The sequence below is a fragment of the Rhinopithecus roxellana genome, chromosome 4, assembly GCF_007565055.1.
Source record: "Rhinopithecus roxellana isolate Shanxi Qingling chromosome 4, ASM756505v1, whole genome shotgun sequence".
Lineage (NCBI taxonomy): Eukaryota > Metazoa > Chordata > Mammalia > Primates > Cercopithecidae > Rhinopithecus > Rhinopithecus roxellana.
In genome coordinates, this window is record NC_044552.1 from 97,491,704 (window position 1) to 97,518,112 (window position 26,409).

Genomic DNA, 26,409 nt, shown 5'->3' on the forward strand with positions numbered 1-26,409 from the left:
TTGTAACCTAGGAATGGAATTACTCAGTCATAATCTATGCATATCTTCAACTTTACTAGATAATGCCAAACTGTTTTGCAAAGAAGTTGATCTGACCATCAGTGCACTTGATACTGTTAAACTTTCTTACTGTTTCTAGGTTGGTGGCTATATATCTTTAATACTTCACTACCTTTGGACCAATACCTATAGTCTGCTGCCAACATTCTAGTATTTCTTCCACCTCAGTTTCTGTATCAGACTGTGACTCTCCATTTTGGTTACATTCATTCATTCATTCATTTGTTCATTTATTTTTGAGGCGGAGTCACTCTGTCTCCCAGGTTGGAGTGCAGTAGCACAATCTTGGCTCACTGCAACCTTTGCCTCCTGGGTTAAGCAATTCTTGTGCCTCAGCCTCCTGAGTAGCTGGGATTACAGGCTTGCACCAACACACCCAGCTAATTTTTATATTTTTAGTAGAGACAGGATTTCACCATGTTGGCCAGGCTGGTCTCCAACTCCTGGCCTCAAGCAGTCTGCCCATCTCGGCCTCTCAAAGTGCTGGGATTACAGGCATGAGCCACAACGCCTGGCCCATGTCGGTTACATTTAAATATAGGAAAAGTGGTAGTAATTGCTACTACTTTATTACCAGATATTTTGGAAATTTGGGTTATTTTTTATTTTGGTCTATTTGAAAGAATAAAGAAGCAACAATAATAACAAATTAGCAAAAAAAAGGGACTTGTTATGATCGTTCCTTTTTAAAGTTTTTGGTATATTTTTCAACAGTGCAGTAAAAGCCATTGTCAGTAAATTGAACTTTCCCCTAGAAGGTCAAGGAAAATGGAAGTTTATACTGAATTACGAGAACCATTCAGAGCTATTAAGAATTTGATGATACAATTGCAAGTGCTTCCTCCTAACAACAGCCTTAAATTTCAGTTCCCTTAGCACTAACTAGTGTGCAGGCAGATGGAGTGTTTGAGTAAATAAGGAACACAAAACGTTTTAGCTGCTCCATGTCAGGGCCCTTACTTTAGCTATCTAAGGCATTAGGGACATTAAGTGACAAGCACTGCAGTTTTCCATTAGAAAATACTGAAATTGGATTGCTTTTCACTTAAAGTAAGAAGTTTTAGTCTTGATGCATTAGAAAGTGTTTCCAATCCAAAAGTAATAACTAAGTAATTTTTATAGCACTATGCACTCTAAAATGTCTATAGACTTGATAACTTTCTTTTATAAGAACTAACCCTTACAGTTTTACAATAAATAACTTTTTTTAAAAAGCATGTTTTGTAAGTGCAGAAATTTACTCAGCAATTACTAAATAATTTAGTGTTTGATTCACAGAAGTATTTACTTAATGCACTGTTTCTGGGAGAAATGTAGTTTGAATTTCAAGTGAAATGGTTTATAATTTGGTCTTTTTCATTACCTGCAAGGCATATTCATTTCTTTTCATCTGAAGCACTCAAGACATGACAGGTTGTCTGAAAATCTTAACATTCTACTTTTTTGTGAATTGCAGCTTTTCAGATCCCACTGTGGTTTTTTTGGTTGGGTGTTTTTTTGTTTTGTTTTGTTTTGTTTTTTACTTTTTTGATTTATACTTTTACCTGCAGAACTATTAGACATTTTCATTTCTGAATATGACCCAATAATGAGTGAAGAGTGAATGAGTGAGTTAATGAGTAAGTCTGTATTCATTAATACTATACCTTTGAGTAATAAGAGTTGTGGTCTGTGTAGCTTCTTAAGGGGATGAATATACTATGATAAAATAATAGTAATTAACTTTTACTGCTGAACCATATGATGAGATGATTGGGGTATATGTGTATGTACATGTGCAGCTGGGTTTTTTTGGCCTGCAAAAAGAAGAATGAGATCCAGCCAAAACCCAAATCAGAACCTTTGGAAAGCTTCCTTACAATCTGATTTCAGCTAATGTCTACATACTTTAACACGTTGTCTAATGCTTAGAGTAAAGATTGGCTGTCATACTCCTCCATGCTATTCTGGGTTCTGTTACTCACTATAAACCATTTCATTCTTAGATCCCATGGGTCCTGCTGCAGATTTCAGGATTTGCTGCATGGAGGAGTGGGGGGGGGGGGCGGCGGAGAGGAATATTGTTTAATTAATATTAGTAAGGCAAGTGAAAAAAGAACACCTAGTGGAAACAGGAGAAGCAGAATTCAGTTTGGCATTGGCCAGTCAAAAGCAGACAAATTGGAGGGAGTTCATAGAAGAGCACCTGTCTTAGCCTGTTTTCTGATACTCTAACTGAATACCTGAGACTGAATAATGTATAAAGAAAATTATTTCTTACAGTTCTAGAGGCTGGCAAGTTCGAGGTCTAGGGGCTGCATCTGGTGAGGGCCTTCTTGCTGTTGAGGACTGTCTGCAGAATCCCAAGGTGGCACAGGGTATCACATGGTGAGGGAGCTCACAAGAGATGGCCAAATGGACTTTTATAACAGACCCACTCTCATTATAACTAACATACTCCTTCAATAACCCATTAATTCATTAATCCATGAGTGGATTAACCTATTCATGAGGGCAGAGCCTTCATGCCCCAATCATCTCTTAAAGGCCCTATGTCTTAATACTGCCACATTGGAGATTAAGTTTCAACATGATTTTCATAGGAGACAAACATTCACCCCATAGCAGCACCCATGATAATTGGAGGTTGAGAAGGGCTGACTGATTTTTAAAGAAAGCAGAAAGGTATGTTCCATTATGTTTGAAGAGGAACCAACAAGGATGGGTAGGTAAAGGCCAAGGGGAAGAAAGTAATACTGACATGGCATAAAGAATTATTATCCAGAAATAATGTAATATATTCAAGAAAATCCTCAGACAGGTTAAAGTCTAGCAACAGCTTCGTGAAAGTGATACATTTTAGATTATACCATTTGATGAACAAAACTAATACTTTTTCAGTGTTTTCCAAAACTCTCCAGTAAGTTTAGCCCAAAAAGCAGATGCCCGTGTTAATGTGACTGTCATAGTCTATTTCATCAACTTGGAGGGCTTATATTGCTACATCTTTGTTTTTCTAAACCTGTCCTGTTAGCAGAATGTGGAGTCTACTCTTGAGAACTTCAACTATCTTAGATCCCAGAAAGAGCAGGGGTTGGGGTCTTAGTTTCTACTCTCCCAGAAGCCTATGGTTTCCTTGTATATTTGTTGTCTACCCCATTCCCTGTAACCAGCTCTGCAGGGGCAGTTTTGTTAAGCCATGCAACATCAACAACAATATAACTGGGCACATAAATGGTCTTTAGAAGGTCAAAGAAAGCTAGCTTCTCTCAGTTAAAATGACAGTATCCCACTCTTTGTGCTCGATCAGGTGTATTTCTTTTATAGACTCATGGAGTTGTAGATTTGGAAGAACACTGTTGGTCTTCTAGTTCATGCTTTTCATTTTACAAACATGGAAGCAGGCCCCCAAAAAGGCAGTTTGTCCAGATCCACAAAGTTGGTCAATGCTGGAGCTAAACCAAAAGCCCCAAACATCCCTGGTCCACTCCTCTTGCCACTGCACTTCACTTTCATTTCTCTTTTTATTTTCTTTCATTTCATGTTTCATTAAAGGATTTATGGCTTTGTGTCTTTCATCACAAGCTTCTATCTTGGTGTAGGCACATTAATATGTATTACCCATAAATGAACTGGAAAAAAGAGGCGTCCCTTGTAAATCTCCTACTTTTTATGAATTGAACACACCATCCGTGACCTAGAACATTAAATGTTCCGCCAAGTTTTGAGTGTTTCCTTATACATGAGACCTATTATGATTTTTAACTCAATAATTTCTATAGACTAATTGAGGAGACTCAATGTGGTAGGAGACATAGTAATAATTTGAAAACTAAGAATGGAGAAAACAAACCAGAATTGAGACCTTATGTGGGAGATAAGAAAATCCTGAAAACATTCCATGGAAATGTAGGACTAATAAGAAGCCAGAATAGAAAATATTTGTCTTCTTACTAGATAATAAAGAATTTAGCAGCAATTTCCTAGTCATTGACAGAAGCCAGGTGAACTTGATCTTACCTCGTGACTTAGGGTCGTTATAACTGAATTGTGTCATTTTAGAATGCTATTCTAATTCCATTTAAAAAATGATTCCATATAACCTCACAAATATTTTATCTTTTATTGGAATACCAAAGAACTAGTAATTCTTCATCGAGGCATCTTTGTAATTGGGTATTACAAACCATTATATATAGCAGAGCAAAGTTGATACTATGTGGTTTGCTTTGTGATAAGTTATTGTTTGTAAAGTGTTTGGAGTAATTGTAGCACAGAAAATAAACCTATGGCTTTTACTTTCAGCCAAGATGGAGTAATAGGTTCTAGATTTACCCTTTCTCCTAAAACAACTATAGAAACAGATAAAATATATGAAATAATGGTTTTTAAGACAGGGGACATCCAGAACCAAAAGACAGTAATCCCCAAGAAAGGAAAACAAACTGAGCTAAGCATAGTGCTTTGAGAGTTTCTAGGCCATGGCACAGGAAGGAAGAACCAAGGAAGAGCTGGCTGACTCTTAAATTGAAGAGACAGAGCTAAGAGTCTGGAAAGATGATTAATAGAGTTCAGAAAGCAGGGTAACAGAAGAGACAGCTGCAGAGAGAGAACTCCAGAGATCTGCAGAGTTTCCCTTTAATATTCTGCAGAGTAACGATCAGTAGATGCAGGTGAGAAAACTACCCAAGGGTGGGGAGACAGCCACCCAAAACAAAGGGAACTCAGAGAACTGGGAATAACATCATTTCCTACCAGCCAGACTAGAAAAAACATATATCAGGGGTCCTCGGATAGAGTACTCAGAAGTACTCAGTAGTAAGGAGTAATGAACCCTAAACTAAATGCTGATTTTCCTATCTAACAAATCTCAAAAGCAAAACCTGAAAGGATCAAACTACTTCAAAGTAACTCAACTGTGTCTTAGAACAAAGTTCAAGATTATTTATGGGAACACAAAAATATCCAGCATTTAACAAGGTAAATTTTACAATGTCTGGCATCCAATCAAAAATGTTTAATTATGCAAAGAAGCAAGGAAATATAACTCACAATGAAAATAAATAACAATAAAAACTGAACCAGAAGATGTTAGAATTAGCAGGCAAGGACATTGCAATAGTTATTATAACTGTATTCCAAATGTTCAAAAAGTTAGAAGAAAGATTGAACATCTTAAGTAGAGACATGGAAGATATTTTGTAAAAGACCAAATGGGACTTTTAGAGATAAGGACCACAGTGTCTGAGATCGAAATTATACTGGAAAAGATTAATGGTAGATTAGATCTTGCAGAAGAAGAGATTAGTGAACTTGAAGGGTTAGCAATAGAAAATATCCAATGTGGCCACGCGTGATGGCTCATGCCTGTGTTCCCAGCATTTTGGGAGGCCAAGGCGGATGGATCATTTGAGGTCAGGAGTTCAAGACCAGCTTGGCCAACATCGTGAAACCCTGTCTCTATTAAAAATACAAAAAAAAATTAGCTGGGTATGGTGGTGCACACCTGTAATCCATGCTACTTTGGAGGCTGAGGCAGAAAAACAAAACAAAAAACAAAAAACAAAACAAACAAAACAAAACAAAAGATGGAGTGACTGTGAATATAAGACAAAGTAGATTTCAGAACAAAGAATATTTCCAGGAATTAAAAGGTGACTTCATAGTGATAAAGGAATAACTACTACAAGAAAAAATTAAAATCCTAAATGTGTATGCATCTAATACGATTTCAGACTGCATGAGGCAGAAACTGATAGGGTTACAATAACTGACAGACAAGCCTACAATGGTAGCCAGATATTTTAGTACTCCTTCTCAATACATGACGGAACCTATAGACGGAAGATCAGAAAAGATATTAGAAGACTTGAACAACACTCATACAGCTTAACCTAGTTGATATTTATAGAACTCTCCAGCCAACAACAGAATATATGTTCTTTTCAAGTGCTTATGTAGTATTTACCGAAGTGGGTCATATTCTGGGACTCAAAACACGTCTCCATAAATTTAAAAGGATTAAAGTCATATGAAGTTTGTTATGTGACCACGATGGAATTTAATCAGAAAAGAATAACAAAAAGATATGTAGAAACTCCCCCAAATATTTGGAAACCAAAAAACACATGTGTAAATCCTTTGTGCATTAAGGAATAAATCAAAAGGGAAATTTTAAATTATTAAAAATTGAGTATTCTAGTTAGCCATTTGTCAAATCTTTTTTCAAGGTTTTTAGTTTCTTTGCACAGCGAATGGCTAACTAGGATAACCAATGCAGAGAAGTCCTTAAACGACCTCATAGAGATGAAAACCATGAGACGAGAACTATGAGAACTATGTGACAAATGCACAAGCTTCAGTAACCGACTCGATCAACTGGAAGAAAGGTTATCTGTGATTGAAGATCAAATGAATGAAATGAAGTGAGAAGACAAGTTTAGAGAAAAAAGAGTAAAAAGAAATGAACAAAGCCTCCAAGAAATATGGGACTATGTGAAAAGACCAAATCTACATCTGATTGATGTACCTGAAAGTGACGAGGAGAATGGAACCAAGTTGGAAAACACTCTGTAGGATATTATCCAGGAGAACTTCCCCAACCTATCAAGGCAGGCCAACATTCAAATTCAGGAAATACAGAGAATGCCACAAAGATACTACTCGAGAAGAGCAACTCCAAGACACATAATTGCCAGATTCACCAAAGTTGAAATGAAGGAAAAAATCTTAAGGGCAGCCAGAGAGAAAGGTCGGGTTACCCACAAAGGGAGGCCCATCAGACTAACAGCAGATCTCTCAGCAGAAGCTCTACTAAGACAGAAGAGAGTGGGGGCGAATATTCAACATTCTTAAAGAAAGAATTTAAACCCAGAATTTCATATCCAGCCAAACTAAGTTTCATAAGTGAAGGAGAAATAAAATCCTTTACAGACAAGCAAACGCTGAGAGATTTTGTCACCACCAGGCCTCCCCTGCAAGAGCTCCTGAAGGAAACACTAAACACGGAAAGGAACAACCAGTACCAGCCACTGCAAAAACATGCCAAAATGTAAAGACCATCGATAACTGCATCAACTAATGAGCAAAATAACCAGCTGACATCATAATGACAGGATCAAGTTCACACATAACAATATTAACCTTAAATGTAAATGGGCTACATGTTCCAATTAAAAGACACAGGCTGGCAAATTAGATAAAGAGTCAAGACCTATCAATTTGCTATATTCAGGATACCCATCTGACGTGCAGAGACACACATAGGCTCAAAATAAAGGGATGGAGGAAGATCTACCAAGCAAATGGAAAACAGAAAAAGGCAGGGGTTGCAATCCTAGTCTCTGATAAAACAGACTTTAAACCAACAAAGATCAAAAGAGACAAAGAAGGCCATTACATAATGGTAAAGGGATCAATTGAACAAGAAGAGATAACTCTCCTAAATATGTATGCACCCAATACAGGAGCACCCAGATTCATAAAGCAAGTCCTTAGAGACTTGCAAAGAGACCTAGACTCCCACACAATAATAATGGGAGACTTTAACAACCCACTGTCAACATTAGACAGATCAGCAAGACAGAAAGTTAACAAGGATATCCAGGAATTCAACTCAACTCTGCACCAAGCAGACCTAATAGACAGGTACAGAACTCTCCACCCCAAATCAACAGAATATACATTCTTCTCAACACCACACCGCACTTATTCCAAAATTGACCACATAGTTGGAAGTAAAGCACTCCTTAGCAAATATAAAAGAACAGAAATTATAACAAACTGTCTCTCAGACCACAGTGCAATCAAACTAGAATTCAGGATTAAGAAACTCAAAACCACTCAACTACATGGAAACTGAACAACCTGCTCCTGAATGACTACTGGGTACATAACGAAATGAAGGCAGAAATAAAGAAGTTCTTTGAAACCAGTGAGAACAAAGATACAACATACCAGAATCTCTGGGACACATTTAAAGCAGTGTGTAGAGGGAAATTTGTAGCACTAAATGCCCAGAAGAGAAAGCAGGAAAGATCTAAAATTGACACCCTAACATCACAATTAAAAGAACTAGAGAAGCAAGAGCAAACACATTCGAAAGCTTGCAGAAGGCAAGAAATAACTGAGATTGGAGCAGAACTGAAGGAGACAGAGACACAAAAAAACCTTCAAAAAATCACTGAATCCAGGAGCTGATTTTTTGAAAAGATCAACAAAATTGATAGACCGCTAGTGAGATTAATAAAGAAGAAAAGAGAGAAGAATGGCCGGGCGCAGTGGCTCAAGCCTGTAATCCCAGCACTTTGGGAGGCCGAGACGGGCGGATCACGAGGTCAGGAGATCGAGACCATCCTGGCTAACACGGTGAAACCCCGTCTCTACTAAAAATACAAAAAACTAGCCGGGTGTGGTGGTGGGCGCCTGTAGTCCCAGCTACTCGGGAGGCTGAGGCAGGAGAATGGCGTAAACCCAGGAGGCGGAGCTTGCAGTGAGCTGAGATCCGGCCACTGCACTCCAGCCTGGGCGACAGATTATTTTTCAAAAAAAAAATAAATAATAAATTAAAAAAAGAGAGAGAAGAATCAAATAGATGCAATAAAAAATGATAAAGGGGATATCACCTCTGACCCCACAGAAATACAAACTACCGTCAGAGAATACTATAAACACCTCTACACAAATAAACTAGAAAACCTAGAAGAAATGGATAAATTCCTGAACACATACACTCTCCCAAGACTAAATCAGGAAGAAGTTGAATCCTTGAATAGACCAATAACAGGCTTTGAAATCGAGGCAATAATTAATGGCCTACGAACCAAAAAAAGTCCAGGACCAGATGGATTCACAGCTGAATCCTACCAGAGGTACAACGAGGAGGTGGAACCATTCCTTCTGAAATTATTCCAATCAATAGAAAAAGAGGGAATCCTCCCTAACTCATTTTATGAGGCCAACATCATCCTAATACCAAAGCCTGGCAGAGACACACACACAAAAAAAGAGAATTTTAGACCAATATCCCTGAACATCGATGCAAAAATCCTCAATAAAATACTGGCAAACTGAATCCAGCAGCACATCAAAAAGCTTATCCACCATTATCAAGTGGGCTTCATCCCTGGGATGCAAGGCTGGTTCAACATATGCAAATCAATAAACGTAATCCAGCATATAAACAGAACCAAAGACAAAAACCACATGATTATCTCAATAGATGCAGAAAAGGCCTTTGACAAAATCCAACAGCCCTTCATGATAAAAATGGTCAATAAATTCGGTATTGATGGAACGTATCTCAAAATAATAAGAGCCATTTATGACAAACCCATAGCCAATACCATACTGAATAGGCAAAAACTGGAAGCATTCCCCTTGAAAACTGGCACAAGACAGGGATGCCCTCTCTCACCACCTCTATTCAACACAGTGTTGGAAATTCTGGCCAGGGCAATCAGGCAAGAGAAAGAAATAAGGGGTATTCAATTAGGAAAAGAAGAAGTCAAATTGTCCCTGTTTGCAGATGGCATAATTATATATTTAGAAAACCCCATTGTCTCAGCCCCAAATCTTCTTAAGCTGATAAGCAACTTCAGCAAAGTCTCAGGATACAATATCAGTGTGCAAAAGTCACTAGCATTCTTATACACCAATAACAGACAAACAGAGAGCCAAATCATGAGTGAACTCCATTCACAATTGCATCAAAGAAAAATAAAATACCTAGGAATCCAACTTACAGGATGTGAAGGACCTCTTCAAGGAGAACTACAAACCACTGCTCAATGAAATAAAAGAGGACACAAACAAATGGAAGAACATTCCATGCTTATGGATAGGAAGAATCAATATCATGAAAATGGCCATACTGCCCGAGGTAATTTATAGATTCAATGCCATCTCCATTAAGCTACCAATGACTTTCTTCACAGAATTGGAAAAAACTACTTTAAAGTTCATATGGAACCAAAAAAGAGCCCGCATTGCCAAGTCAATCCTAAGCCAAAAGAACAAAGTTGTAGGCATCACGCTACCTGACTTCAAAGTATACTACAAGGTTACAGTAACCAAAACAGCATGGTACTGGTACCAAAACAGAGATATAAACCAGTGGAACAGAACAGAGCCCTCAGAAATAATACCACACATCTCCAACCATCTGATCTTTGACAAACCTGACAAAAAACAAGCAATGGGGAAAGGATTCCCTATTTAATTAATGGTGCTGGGAAAACTGGCTAGCCATAAGTAGAAAGCTAAAACTGGATCCCTTCCTTACACCTTTTACAAAAATTAATTCAAGATGGATTAGAGACTTAAATGTTAGACCTAAAACCATAAAAACCCTAGAAGAAAACCTAGGCAATACCATTCAGGACATAGGCATGGGCAAGGACTTCATGTCTAAAACACCAAAGCAATGGCAACAGAAGTCAAAATTGACAAATGGGATCTAATTAAACTAAAGAGCTTCTGCACAGTAAAAGAAACTACCATCAGAGTGAACAGGCAACCTACAGAATGGGAGAAAATTTTTGCAATCTACTCATCTGACAAAGGGCTAATATCCAGAACCTAAAAGAACTCAAACAAATTTACAAGAAAAAACAACCCCATCAAAAAGTGGGCAAAGGATATGAACAGACACTTCTCAAAAGAAGACATTTATGCAGCCAACAGACACATGAAAAAATGTTCATCATCATTGGCCATCAGAGAAATGCAAATCAAAACCACAATGAGATACCATCTCATACCAGTTAGAATGGCAATCATTAAAAAGTCAGGAAACAACAGGTGCTGGAGAGGATATGGAGAAATAGGAACACTTTTACATGGTTGGTGGGACTGTAAACTAGTTCAACCATTGTGGAAGACAGTGTGGCGATTCCTCAAGGATTTAGAACTAGAAATACCCTTTGACCCAGCCATCCCAATCCTGAGTATATACCCAAAGGATTATAAATCATGCTGCTATAAAGACACATGCACATGTATGTTTATTGCGGCACTATTCACAGTAGTAAAGACTTGGAACCAACCCAGATGTCCATCAGTGACAGACTGGATTAAGAAAATGTGGCACATATACACCATGGAATACTATGCAGCCATAAAAAAGGATGATTTCATGTCCTTTGTAGGGACATGGATGCAGCTGGAAACCATCATTCTTAGCAAACTGTCGCAAGAACAGAAAAACACCGCACGTTCTTACCTATAGGTGGGAATTGAACAATGAGAGCACTTAGACACAGGAAGGGGAACATCACACACCAGGGCCTGTTGTGGGGTGAGGGGAAGGGGGAGGGATAGCATTAGAAGATATACCTAATGTAAATGACAAGTTAATGGGTGCAGCACACCAACATGGCACATGTATACATATGTAACAAACCTGCATGTTGTGCACATGTACGCTAGAACTTAAAGTATAATTAAAAAAAAAAAAGAAATGAGTAAAAATTAAAATTAAACATTTCAAAATTTGCAAGATACTGCTAAAACAGTAGAGTGAAATTTATAGCATTAAAGCCTGTGTTAGAAAAGACAACAAAGATCTCAGATTAATGGGCTCAACTACCACCTTAGGAAACTGGAAAAGAAAAAAAGACACAATTAAACCCAAAGTAAGCAGAATAAAGGATATAACAATGAGAATAGAGATTAGCAAACTAGAAAATAGAATGATTTTAAAAAACTAACCAAAAACTAGTTATTTGAGAATGTCAGTAAAATGGTTAAGCCTCTAGCCAGACTGATCAGAAAGAGAAGACACAAATTTTCAGTACCAGTAATCTGAAAGGTGACGTCAGTACAGATTCAACCAATATGAGAAGGAATATTTTTAAATACTATATATGGGCTGGATGTGGTGGCTCACGCCTGTAATCCCAGCGCTTTGAGGGGGCCAAAGCAGGAGGAACACTTGACACCAAGAGTTGAAGACCAACCTGGGTATCATAGTAAGACTCCATCTCTTTAAAAAAAAAAAAAAAAAATAGCTGAACATGGTGGCATGGCCTATAGTCCTAGTTACTCAGGAGCCTAAGACAGGAAGGTCACTTGAGCCCCAGGAGTTTCAGGTTGCAGTTAGCTGTGATCACACCACTGCCCTCCAGCCTGGGCAACAAAGTGAGACACTGTCTCTTTAAAAAATAAAAAATAAAATAAAATTTAAAAAGGCCCGGGACGGTGGCGTACGCTTGTACTTCCAGGACTTTGGGAGGCCGAGGCGGGCGGATCATGAGGTCAAGAGATTGAGACCATCTTGGCCAACATGGTAAAACCTCGTCTCTACTAAAAATACAAAAATTAGCTGAGCGTGGTAGCACACACCTGTAGTCCCAGCTACTCGGGAGGCTGAGGCAAGAGAATCGCTTGAACCCGGGAGGCGGAGGTTGCGGTGAGCCAAGATTGCACCACTGCACTCCAGCCTGGCGACAGAGCAAGACTCCATCTCAAAAAATAAATTAAATAAATAAATAAATAAATATACACACACACACAATTTTATGCCAATAAATTTGACAATTGCTTTTAAAAAATTGAGTCTGTCGTTAAAATCCAAGTTCAGAAGTCTTCACAGGTAAATTCTACCAGACATTTAAGGAAGAAATAAAACCAATTCTACAAAACAAAAAAAAAGAAAAAAAAAACCTTTTAGAAAATTAAAGAGGAAGAAATACTTCCCAGCTCATTTTATGAGATTGTTGTTACCCTGATGCTAAAATCAGGCCAGGAAAACTACAGACAAATCTCCCCATTGAACATAGATGAAAAATTATTAACAAAATGTTAGCAAATTGAATCCAACAATGTATAAGAAGGCAAACACAGGGCTGGGTGCAGTGGCTCACGCCTGTAATCCCAACACTTTGAGAGACCAAGGTAGAGGACTGCTTGAGGCCAGGAGTCCAAGAGCAGCCTGGGCAACATAGCAAGGTTTCATCTCTACAAAAAAATAAGAAATAATTAGCCAGGTATGGTGGTGCACACCTGTAGTCATAGCTACTCAGGAGGCAGAGGCAGGAGAATTGCTTGAGCCCAGGAATTCAAGATTGCAGTGAGCCATGAGTGCCACTCAAGAAAAAGATAAGAAAGGGAACAGAAGGGGAGGGGAGAGGAGGGGAAGGGAGGGAAGGGAGGGAAGAAGAGAGGGACAGAAAGAAAGGTAACTTCCTCAGCTCAATAGGAGCATCTATGAAGCATTTATAGCTAACGTCATACAAAATGGTGAATGGTTGAATACTTTCTTCCTAACATCAGGAAGGCAAGGATGTTTAGTCTCACCACCTCTATTCAGCATTGAACTAGAGGTTCTAGACAATGCAGTAAGGTAAGAAAAAGACATTAAAATTATCCATATTGGAAAAAAAAAGTAAGAGATCTTTATTCACAACATAATATTCTATGTAGAAAATACTGTGGAATCTACCAAAAAAAAAAAAAAACCGTCTATGAGAACTAATAAATAAGGTTTTCAGATACAAGATCAATATACAAAAACTATTTGTATATACTAGCAATGAAAAATTAGAAATTGAAATTAAAAGACAATGCCATTTACAATGACATCAAAAATATTCATACTTAGGTATAAATCTGACAAAAGAGGTATAAAAGACCTATATACTACTATAAAACATTGCTGAGAGCCCAGTGCGGTGGCTCCCACCTGTAATCCCAGCACTTTGGGAGGCGGAAGAGAGACCAGGAGTTCGAGACCAGTCTGGCCAACCTGGCGAAACCCATCTCTACTAAAACTACAAAAAGTGGCCAGGCATGGTGGCGCATGCCTCTTTAATTCCAGCTACTCAGGAGGCTGAGGCAGGAGAATCACTTGAACCCGGGAGGTGGAGGTTGCAGTGAGCCAAGATCGCACCACTGCACTCCAGCCTGGGTGACGGAGTGAGACTGTCTGCCAAAAGATTTAAAATTAAAATATTGCTAAGAAAAAAAAAGTCTTTTTTTTTTTTTTTTTTCGAGATGGAGTCTTGCTCTGTCGCCCAGGCTAGAGTGCAGTGGTGCAATCTCAGCTCACTGCAACCTCTTCCCGCTGGGTTCACACAGTTCTCCTGCCTCAGCCTCCCGAGTAGCTGGGATTACAGGCATATGCTACCATGCCTGGCTAATTTTTGTATTTTTAGTAGAGATGGGGTTTCAGCATGTTGGCCAGACTGGTCTCGAACTCCTGACCTCAAGTGATCCACCTGCCTCGGCCTCCTAAAGTCCTGAGATTACAGGCATAAGCCACCGTGCCCGGCTGCTGAGAAAAATTTAAGATGATCTAAATAAAGAGACCATGTTCATGGGTCAAAAGGTTCATTATTGTTAAGATGGCAGCTCTTCCTAAATTCATCAGTAGATTCAGTACAATCTCAGTGAAAATTCCAGCAGACTATTTTGTAGAAATTGGCAAGCTAATTATATGTATAAAATGCAAGCTATAAAATGTATATGGAAATGCAAAGGATCAAACTAACTTTGAAAAAGAGCAAATCAAGACACTATGTTAGTAATATAAAAGTAGATGTAGAGGCTGGGTACAGTGGCTCACATCTGTAATCCCAGCACTTTAGGAGACTGAGGTAGGAGGATCACTTGATGCCAGGAGTTTGAGACTAGCCTGGGCAATATGGCAAGACTTCATCACACATATATATATATGTTTTTGTTTTGTTTTTGAGACGGAGTCTTGCTCTGTCACCCAGGCTGGAGTGCAGTGGTGATCTCGGCTCACTGCAACCTCTGCCTCCTGGGTTCAAGTGATTCTCCTGTATCTGCCTCCCAAGTAGCTGGGATTACAGGTACAACCACCACGCCCAGCTAATTTTTGTATTTTTAGTAGTGATGCAGTTTCACCATGTTGGCCAGACTGGTCTTGAACTCCTGACCTCGTGACCTGCCCGCCTCAGCCTCCCAAAGTGCTAGGATAACAGGCATGAGCCACTGCACCCAGCCTACAAAAACTATTTTTAAATTAGCCAGATACGGTGGTGCACACCTGTAGTGCCAGCTACTGCTGTGAGCTATGGCCACGCTACTGCACTCCAAAGTGATAACCTGTCTCCAAAAAAGAAAACAAAACAAAAGTAGACAAACATATAAATAGTAAATAAATAATTAAATAAATAAATAAATAAATAAATAAATAGTAAAAGACAGAGTCCATAAATAGATTCATACATATATAAACAATTGATTTTCAGTAAAAGTACAAAGGTAATTCAGGAGAGAAAAGAGTCTTTTTAACAAATGCTACTGGAACGATTGGATATTCATATGCAAAAGGAAAAAACCTCAATCCATACCTGTTACATATATAAAGATTAACTCAAAATGGTCCATAGACCTAAATGTAAGGGCTAAAAAAAAACACTTCTAGCAGAAAACATAGGAGAAAATCTTTGTGACCTTGGTTTTTCAGATGTGACACCAAAATGGTTTTTTGGCTTCATCAAATAAAGACTTTCTGTTCCTTGAAAGACACTTTTAAGGCATGAAAAGACAAGCTACAACCTTGGAAAAAAATTTTGGAAATCATGTATCTGATAAAGGACTTTATATATTCAGAATATATAAAGAACTCTTAAAACTGAAAAATAAGAAAACAACCCGATTAAAAATGGGCAAAGAATCTAAATAGACATTTCTCCAAAGAAGATATACAGAGGTCAAATAAACACATGAAAGATTCTCAACAACTTCAGGTGTTAGAGAAAGCAAATTAAACCCAAAAAGAGATACAATATACCTATTACAATGTCCAAAATTAGAAAGATTGACCATACCAAATGTTGGCAAGGCTGTGAAAGAACTGGAACCTCATACACTGCTGGTGGAAATGTAAAATGTTACAACCACTTTAGAAAACAGTGCCAGACTCTTTAATAATGCTTACACATACCGTATGATACATTCTACTCACAGGTGTTTACCCAAGAGAAGTAGAAGCATATGTCCGTACAAAGAATTGTATGTTCACAGCAGCTTTATGTGTAAATAAATACTGGAAATAACCCGAATATCTACTAATAGATGAATGGATAAAAAAACAAACAAAAAAGTTATGCTATATTTATACGATAGGATACTAAGTAATAAAGGAACAAACTTGATATATGCAGCAACATGGTTGAGTGGTGAAATAATTATGCCAAACAAAAGAAGCCAGACATAAAAGAATATGTAGTGTATGATTCCATTTATATGAAACTCTAGAAAATGCAAGCTAATATAGAATGTCAGAAAGCTGATCAGTCGTTGCAGGGGTGGGGTATAGAGGGGCACAAGGGAGAAATTATTACAAGGGCCTTAAGGAGACTTTTTGTGATGATGGATTTGTTCACTATCTTTATTGTGATGATGGTTTCACAATTATATACATAATCAAAACATCAAATTGCTCACTATAAATATGTGCAGTTTATAGTATGTTAAAGCTGTTTTTAAAAAAATAAGAAAGCCCAAAAGAAAGTAGGACTCACTACTGGAATTCTTACTACTCTAGTAAACATTACAGAAAAACTATGTAACTCTATAAATTAATCACAGATAGTGTATTTTAAAATACTTCAGTGGGGCCAGGCGCAGCGGCTCATGCCTGTAATCCCGGCACTTTGGGAGGCCGAGGCGGGTGGATCACCTGAGGTCAGGAGTTCAAGACCAGCCTGGCCAAGATGGTGAAACCCCATCTCTACTAAAAATACAAAACTTAGCCAAGCATGGTGGCACATGCCTGTAATCCCAGCTACTCAGTAGGCTGAGACAGGAGAATCACTTGAACCCAGGAGGTGGAGGTTGCAGTGAGCTGAGAAGCACGCCATTGCACTTCAGCCTGGGCTACAGAACGAAACTCCCTCTCAAAAAAAGAAAAAAAAAGAAAGAAAGAAATACTTCAATGGAGATTTTTTAAAGCAAAGAACCTTTTGTAAAAGTAGTCTTGACTGTTGAATGCATCTTTTTCATGACTGCTATTGTGATATATTGTGTTTCCTTAAAGTGGATGCACATCAATTCGGCTGGGATAATGACAGCACCATTCCATATCTTTCTAAGAGCTGAGCAACTATAGCATTATGGCGATTGTGCTTTGCCTTGAAGTGGCAGAGGGCAGATGCAATAGCTGACTACTGAGTCTTCAGTGTGCAGACAGTTTGGTGCACTTGTTAAATATGTATTGTGATTTGATGTTTACTCTACTTGGCATCTCAGCCAAATTTCACCTTAGGAACTTACATGTACTTCATCAAGACAACATTAGAAATACTTCAAAATGATTCATTTCCTCTTAACACAAATCTAAATTAGTCCTTGCATGGAGACTATTTACATGTGAAAGTTCCTTTTCAGCCTTCGCACAAATTCAGAACCACCAAGTTTTAAAATACCAGTGTGTTTTAAATGTTCTATTAAAAGATCTGGCTTTGTTACCATGGGGTAAAAGAATGCAGTAAGTAGGAAGGATAAAAGTCAGCTGTGGAACTTGACTTTCCAGGTATGTTTTTTGAGCTTGTTGTACAGAGTAAGCAATCAGTAAGCTGATTGGCAATTCTCCTCTTTCCTGCCATGCTCATGGCAGCGGGACACAGGAACCATGATGTTCTTTCTCACCTCCTCTCTCCGATCCTACAACTGTGGTGACTCAGCCTTTCTTCCTTTCTTTCTTTCAGGGTGTGAACGGCATGTCTGTGGATGAGAAGCCTGACTCCCCCATGTATGTGTATGAGTCCACAGTCCACTGCACCAACATCCTCCTGGGCCTCAATGACCAGCGGAAAAAGGATATTCTCTGTGACGTGACTTTGATCGTGGAAAGGAAGGAGTTCCGGGCCCACCGGGCTGTGCTGGCCGCATGCAGTGAATACTTTTGGCAGGCGCTGGTCGGACAGACAAAAAATGACTTGGTGGTCAGCTTACCTGAGGAGGTACAGTAATTTGGTTTGTGTGATTGTTAACGGATGTTTATTGACTTACAGAAAACTGGCTGAGTAGGAGCTAGAAGATGTACTAGGTGTCATGTCCCCACTCAGGAGCTGATGTCCAAGTCACACATTATGTTTGTGGCATTGTCAGTTTCTATTTGATACACTTAAAGTCTCAGAGGCACAGAATATGAATATCTTTCTTGAAGCGAACTGAACCTCACCTGCGGCTCAGTCACTTGTAGTTTCTAGTTCACTTACCCTTCAGGTTTTGAGTGGTTCAGCCTAAGTTTGGCACAGTCCTAGATGTGGGATCTGAATCATTGCTATGATTTCTGTCTTTCAGATGGTGTAAGGATCACTAGATTTCCCTTGAGAGTAAAAGATTGAAAGCATTCACAGCACCTTCTTTGCTTGGGGGAAAAATAAAAGCAACTAGTAATTTTCACCGTTAATTCAGTAAGATTCTAAGAAGTGTAAATTTGCTTTTCTCACCATTGTTGAAAACAGCCCACTCAGGTTTCTTAATTACATCAGTGAGTACGGTTATTTTGGTACTTTGGGGACACTAGTAGCTGGACCTGGTCTGTCCAGAGATGACATTTAATTGGATGGTTTAAGTTGTAGGAACCCAAAAAATGAACTTCACAGTGACAAACCATTAAATGGTCACCCTTTGAGCCCTATATACACTTCCTCATAATTCATCATCCTGACTTCTGTCATTCCTATGGGACTAAAGGTAATATTTTGTGTTTGGGCAGAATCATTCCCTGTGAACCGCCAGCATAGTGTGCAGCTCTTGGGCCACCACCAACAGTTGCACAAGCTGTGTACTCTGTAACTGCCAGGAGTACAACTCACATCCATAGTTTTTGCAAATAGATTCCCTAGAGTTGTGTAGCGTTCGACTAAGCAACTCTTCACAGCAATCTTAGGAGAAACCAAAGACCCCATCACCCAGATATGATGCTGATGGTTACAACCAGCATTAAATCCCAGAAGTCACAAACCAGATGCCTTCAGGGGCCTGGCAAATAATACAAATGAGTGAAGTAGGTTGTATATAGGACAGTAGGAAGTGATGGGGCACTCACCTGCTCCACCAAAAGGCATCTAAATTCAACATAAAAAACAAGAAGCCAGGTGTAGTAGAGTGCACCTGTAGCCCCAGCTACTCAGGAGGCTGAGGCAGGAGGATCCCTTGAGCCCAGGAGTTCGAGACAAGCCTGGGCAACATAGCAAGACCCCATCTTTAAAAAAATAATACTTTGGGAGGCCAAGGCAGGCAGATCATGAGATCAGGAGTTTGAGATCAGCCTGGTCAACATGGTGAAACCCCATCTCTACCAAAAATACAAAAAATTAGCCAGGCATAGTGGTGTGCGCCTGTAATCCCAGGTACTCGGGAGGCTGAAGCAGGAGAATCGCTTGAACCTGGGAGGCAGAGGTTGCAGTAAGCCAGGATCATGCCATTGCACTCCAGCCTAGGTGACAGGGCAAGACTGTGTCTCAAAACAAACAAAAAAAAAGAAGAATTAAAAATTTAAAACACTATTTGTGTTTGTCCATTTGACAGACAAGACATGGGTAGTGGAGGTTTCTTCAGTTCCCAGTCGCTTGTTAAGCAACATCTGCTGTTACCCCTGCTGAGCAGGAAAGCAGCCAGCTGATGAAAATGGGGACTGGGGCCAGGTGCAGCAGCTCATGCCTGTCATCCTGGTACTTCAGGAGGCCAAAGTGGGAAGACTACTCGAGTTCAGGAGTTCAAGACTGTCTTGGGCAACATAGGGAGACCCCCCCATATCTATAAAAGATTTAAAAATTAGCTAGATGTGGTGGACACACCTGTGGTCTCAGCTACTCGGGAGGCTGAGGGGGGAGGATCACTTGAGCCCAGGAGCTTGAGGCTGAAAGTGAGCCATAATCACACCAGTGCACTCCAGCCTGGGTGACAGAGTGAGAATGTGTCTCAAAAAGTAATAAATAAATAAATAAGGACTATATAAACACTAGCATTTTCACGTTTGTATCCTTGTTACATACTCAACATAGAGTGCTCCATTACCACTCCGCATCCCACTAATAAGTAGGTAGCTAGAGAAATCCTGACACTAGAAGCAAAAGGACAGATCAGCTAAATGACATACTGGGGCTGGGATAAGGAGCGGAGCACTGGGTACCAAGTAACAGGAAAGCCAAGGAATGGCAGCTGCAGCATAGCCAGGGGATCCTGAGCTGGCCTTTCCTTAACTGCGCTGTTGGGGACATACTTAACTAGCTGCCCTGCCATGAAGGCTAGGTGAGATGATAAATACAAAAATTCTCAGCACAGCCCTTATCCTCTAGTAGGCATTTGACAAATACAAGTCTCTTTTTAAAGGCAGAGTCTTGCTCTGTTGCCCAGGTTGGACTGGAACTCTTGAGCTCAGGGGATCCTCCAGCCTTGAATTATTTATCAAAAATACAATACCAAGGCAGTAAAATGTAAAGGAAACTGGGATACACATGTATATGACATAACCTTAAAGTTTCTTTTTAGATCAAATCCCTGATAATCGCTTATTTCCATGGCATTGGAAATGGCATTTTAAATAAGAGGCACACTGTATCGACATCACACAAAAATCTATTTGGCCTTTTAAGTGAGAATTTGCTGTGTGTTCTCATTTAAATGAGAATTGCTCTGTGTTGATTTTCTTTCTTCCTCCCTCTGTAGAATGATTATCCTCCCTGCATCATCTACATCCTTGAAACCATTGAAACATTCTAGTTGCTCACATATCTGAAATCTTCAGGTAGAACTAGATCCTTTTTTTCTTATGAAATGCAAATTCATATTTTCAGTAATTCAGCTGTAAGTATCTTATTGATGGAACATGCAAGCCAGCCCCACTGGCGTTTTCTTTTGAGGCTGTGTCATTGTTTCTAAGGCCTCCTTTGAAGAGCCCTCCCCCTCTGCTCAGGGCACCTGCTGTGGACCCACGTGCTGGGCATTGTTTTCCTTGTCTTACTGCGTGCACACTGAAATGTCCCTGCAGGCTCAATGGAAATTGTCACACTTAGCTCAGTGAATGGTTTCATAGAATTTGAATTAAGTGGTAAATAAGCAAACATTCTAAACATTACCTTAGAAAGTAGCTGTCTGGAACTAATTGGCATTTGGTTCATAGGATATAAGAAAAAGCATTAAATTAGCTCCTTGGAAATGTTTAAACCTCATCATAATCCTATCGCCGAATTTGAATCAACTTCTGGCCCTGCCCTCCTCTTACTCACACTTGACCCATCTCCACTTCCTTGGCAGCCAACCGCTGCGCTCCTCAAGGGGGCCCACACCGCCAGGCCTGAGAGTTCCTCCTAGGAGCCTGAAACTTCCCAACACAAACTGCCACCCTCCCACCCCACTCCTCATCCACTTTAGGCAGATCTGCCCTCCAGCGACTGTCCAGTTGTGCAGTTCCACCCCCAAATCCCAATTCCTCATGAGCCACGCCATTACCAGCACATTAGAGCCACTCACAGAGGCCAGCATAGCCTCCAAACTGAAAGAGAGACAAAAATAGAGGGAGGCCTCCTTCTAGAAATCAAGGAATAATTGAATTAGCTTGCTTTAAAAAGAAAAAAAATAGCAATCCCTAGAATTTCTAGGACTTGAGTGTTGGTTCCCCACTGAAAAACATACCCAGGTAATTGTGTCAGCAAATAGTAGGAGATAAGCCACTGTACTTAGTACTTTCATTACATAACAAAGCAGATCATTCAATTTTATAATGAGTCAGTATATGTTGTGCTAAGAGATGAAGAGAAAGTAGTTGATGTGCTAAGCATTGCAGGGCCGTTCTTCCACTGCTCATGAGCATGACACCTCATTAGCTGTAGTCATGGAGGCCATTTCAGGTTGGATGCCAGCCATGAGGGAAGTAGCATCATGACTATGAAGTTCAATCTTACCGCGTGTCGAATTCAGAGGACAGGGAGGGGATGTGCTTCCTTAGAAGATGCTCAGCCCACAGTGGGTTTGCACATCAACCCTCTTCTTACGTGGCCGCTTGACTGCCTCACAGAATGCAAGGGGAAGAGCGGCTGTTAAAAGGTAACTGCCAAGGTCTCACCACCTTTCTCTGGCTTGCTTCCTGTGTCCTTGTACCCTCTAGAGAAGGGGATGGGTTCATGCAGGGAATGGCTACAGGCTGGGGGTGAGTATGGCCCCTGCAGGTAGACCTTATGTTTTCCTCGGTATAAATAGATTTCAGGCTTGTGCTGGCTTGTGCTCTCTATCTTTTGCTTTCTCTCTCTCTCTCTCTCTCAACATTTTAGGGCAAATCTCACTTTTCAGTGCTATACAGGAAAGAAAGCTGACCCAGAAGGATTCTAAAGAAAAGACATTTGTTGTTAAGTCTTAACCACAGGCTGCAATAAAGAACATTCCTGCAGCAGTACTGCCAAGCACAGATGCCAACAAGGAAATTATGGAATCTTCTTGTCTGGAAGTTTTTAGAGGATATGAAAGCTGTTAATGTCTCTGGGATGGTTTAGGTTCAGTCTTTTAAGGAAGCAGTAAGGCAGTCATGATTATCTTTGGGCAACCCTTTCAGCATGTAATAGAAAGTAGTTAACACCACCGTACAGGGTGACAACAGCATTCTGAGCCTGAGGGTGAGGGCAGGGGAAGGTGGAATTTTGGTGGGAAACAAGCTGAAGTCTTCAGGAAGTGGCATGACCAGGATGAAAAGGGCAAAGCACTCACCTAGCCCAGAGCACAGAGCCTGCCCTTTGGCCTCACCCCATTCACCTAAACAAAACTCTGAAGAAGACACCACCACTCTTTGCCTGAAAAAGAGTAATGGGCAGATTTTTTTAAACTAGGATCATCAGCCATGAGGGGCTGGGAAAACCACACTCTGGGCCTTGGTATCACTGCATGTGAGGTCTTCAGCAAACCAATCCTCCTCTCTGGGCTTCTGTTTCCTCACTCATTTATTTATTCATTCAACAAATATTTATCAAGACCCTGCTATGTAACCAGGAGGCATCATTCTAGGTACTGGGCAAACCTAGCTCACATTCCAGTGGGGAGGAGGAGGAAAGAGAGGAAATTAATCAGTGTTAAATATACTTTGTTAGATGCCATTGAGGAAAAGAAAACAGAGAAGGGAGTTAGGGTAAGAGTATTACAATTTTAAAAAGAGTGGTCAAGAAAAGCCTGTTTGAGTGGGTGACTTTTGAAGAGAGACCTGGAGCAGGTGAGGGAGCTGGCTGTGCTGATGTCTAGGGAAAGAGTGAGCCAGACAGGAGGAATAGCAAGGAGGCTGTGGTGGGCGGGGTGTGTTTGCCACCCAGGAGCAGAGTGAGCCAAGGCAGAGTGGGGAGAGGTGAGTCAGAGAGGTGACAGGCCAGACTGTGCACCTCATTGAGCACTTGGCCTTTTTTCGGAACTAGCTGGCCACTGGAGAGTTTCACAGGTCATTCTGAGTGCCACATGAAAGTAGATTGAAAGAGGGCCAGGGCAGAAGCAGGGAAAAGACACAAGAGGCTGAGATAGTAACCCAGGTGTGACCTGATCGCCTACACCAGGGTGATAGCAGTGACATGGTGGTTGGTGTCAGATTCTGGTGATATTTTGAAGGTAGAGCTCATGGGAATTTCTTATACGTTGGATACAGGGTGGGAGAGAAAGAGAGGAGTCACAGATAACGTCCAGGCTTAGGATCTGAGCTGTTGGAAGAATGGAGTTGGCATTAACTGAAATGGGTGAAGTGAAGACTGAGAGGAATAGGATTGGGGACTGGGATAGAATTGGGAGTTTTGTTTGTTTGTTTGTTTTTTGAGACAGAGTCTCACTGTGTCACTCAGGCTGGATTCTAGTGGCACAATCTCAGCTCACTGCCACCTCCACCTCCCAGGTTCAAGCAATTCCTCCCAAGTAGCTGGGATTACAGGCGTGCACCACCACGCCTGGCTAATTTTTGTATTTTTAGTAGGGACGGGATTTTGCCATGTTGGCCAGGCTGGTGTCGAACTCCTGACCTCAAGTGATCCACCTCCCTCGGCCTCCCAAAGTGCTAGGATTACAGGTGTGAGTCACCGCACCCAGCCTTCTATTTTGCATATATTAAGTTTGAGATGCCTGTTCACATCTAAGTAAAGATATCTAGTATGCAGTTGGATATACATGGCCAGAACTCATGGGAGAAGTCTATCCTGGAGATAAAAGTTGTAATACCAGAAATTTGGGAATACTGAAAGCAGCAAGACTACATACAATCACCAAGGAAGTGATCCTTGGAGCTTTGGAGCTTTGGATTGAGCCCTTGGAGCTTTCTCGAATTAACAGGTCAGGGAGATGAAGAGGAGCTGGCAAGGTAGTCCAAGAAGGAGCAAACCTGAGGTGGGAAGAAAAGCAAGAAAGCATAGTGCGTGGTAAGCCAGGTGAAGAAAGCATTTTGAGGAGGAGAGAGCATCAACTAAGTCAAATGATGCTGACTGTCAGCTAAGATGAAGGCCAAAAACTGACCATCCAGCAATTTGGAGGCCATTTGTGATTTTGTTGAGCACTTTTTGGGGAGCAGTAGGAACAAAAACCGATTTGATTGTGTTCTAGAGAGAATGAGGCTTTTTGAGTGAAAGGGAGCAGAGAAGTAGACCAGAGGTTGGAGGGAAACGGTGTCAAAAGAGGTTTCATTTGGTTTTTCATTTTAAGTAGGAAGAAATCCCAACGTGTTTGCACTCTGTGGTGAAGATTACCATTGCTCACCCACACCCAGTTTTCCTCTTTCCTAGACACACAGGAAGACTGAATTTGTCATCAGGTAAGCCATATGACTAGATCTAGCTGATGAAATGTGAGGTGAGGACTCTGCTCCTAGGCAGTCAAAAGTAGGTATGAGCTCTTTATGCTTTGTCGCATCCACTTAGCTGGTGTCAAAGGACTCTAGAGTGATCAAGCTGTAGCCTAGGTCCCTGAGTCACTGTTGGAAGAGAGCCAGCAAAAGCCGTCTGACTCAAATCAGGCTCTGACATGATGAGAAATAAACTTAAGTTAATTAAGCACTTAAGATTTGGTGTTTCTGAATGTGAAGGCAATCTGTCTGCAACATCTGTCACCCCAGCATCACCAGGTTGATTGGGCTGATCTGGCTGGCCAGGCAGGTGTCCTTTCCCTCCCTCACTGCTCCGTCTGTGTCCCTACCGAAGCTACATGCTTGGTTGAAGAGGATGAACTTCCCTGATAGAGAAGGACCATTCTTCATTCACAGGTATATACATAGCTGCACTCCCTGCTAGAAGCTCCAAACAATCTCTCAAGATGTGGTGTTTTGTTAGCACAGCAAAGCCTAACCTGTCCTAATACCTGGGCTGAAGGGAAAGCTCCAAAAGAGAGAGAAAACTTGATGATACAGGAGACGGAAGTCCATTTGCCTTGAGTATGCAACAGAGGATGGGATCTACTAACCAAATGGCCAGACTCAGTAAGTCACATCCTAAGCTGAAAATGATGGATTGGGGCTGGATGATCTCTGAGGTCCTAGCCTGTGTCACACAGGTTTACAGTCCTTGTCACACAGGTTTAGTGTCCTTGAACTTGGCTAGCTTCCTATTGGAGGAAGAGAGAAGAAATCCTGTTGGTCAGGAAGAGCGGAGGGATGTTTAGATTAAGAGGTAGGGAAAAGCCATAAAGATGGGAGGCAAACTGGCCAGGAAGGGATGGAACCACAGGACTCCAGAAGAGGCGCAAGCTCAGTTCTACTTTTATGATTTTTCCCTGATTTTTCAGAAAGGGCCTTACAGGCATTCACAGGAGAGACAGCTAAAGAGCAGAAAGAGACCCCTGGGCTGTCTGATCACCTAGGACATAGGCAGATCATGGCTGTTTAACCACGTCAGAAGGTGTTAAGATTTTGAGAAAATTACTTCACATTTAATGACCTCAATTTCAATATGAGTATACAAGGAGTAACAAGGCTAGTTACCAGTTTGACTCGCAGGGCCGCTGTTCAGATAAATGAAATGTGATGTGTTAAACTTCTTGGAAGGATGGTGCTATAGAAACAGTAGGTGTTATTATTCCCCTAAAAGGAAAGAACAGTCTTCTCTGATGAAATGGCTGTTACCTCAGAATCCTCATTAAAAGCTGTGGTGCAATTTTCCAAGTTGCGTTAGTAAGACTTGGCAGCAGATGAAAAAAAAAAGCAAATAAATAAGAAGTCAAAGTATTTCAGGTAACTACTTGCTGGCAAGTGAGAAGTTTTCAAGTCCTGGAATCGTGCTGATAATTTTGAAATGCCTAAAGGCAGAACTTATTTATAGTAACGCAAAGGTGACTGCTAGCCCTGAAATGTGGGCCCCGATCTCGGATGGAGTTGCAATAAGGCAGCACCACAGAAAGGGGAGCTAATACTATTGTGTCTCCATCCCTGGAGGCTGCGGTGCTGATACA

General features: G+C 40.6%; 1 protein-coding gene across 6 annotated transcripts in view; it reads left to right on the top strand.

The window, feature by feature from the left end:
* BACH2 (BTB domain and CNC homolog 2) overlaps positions 1 to 26,409 on the top strand; it is a 378,701-nt gene that overhangs the window by 280,239 nt on the left and 72,053 nt on the right. For all 6 annotated transcript variants that reach the window (XM_010357758.2, XM_030928376.1, XM_030928378.1 and 3 more), the window contains one exon: positions 17,718 to 17,972. In XM_010357758.2, the coding sequence (XP_010356060.2) occupies positions 17,730 to 17,972 (243 nt within the window). In that variant the 5' untranslated portion in view covers positions 17,718 to 17,729. The remainder of the gene's footprint in view (positions 1 to 17,717; positions 17,973 to 26,409) is intronic.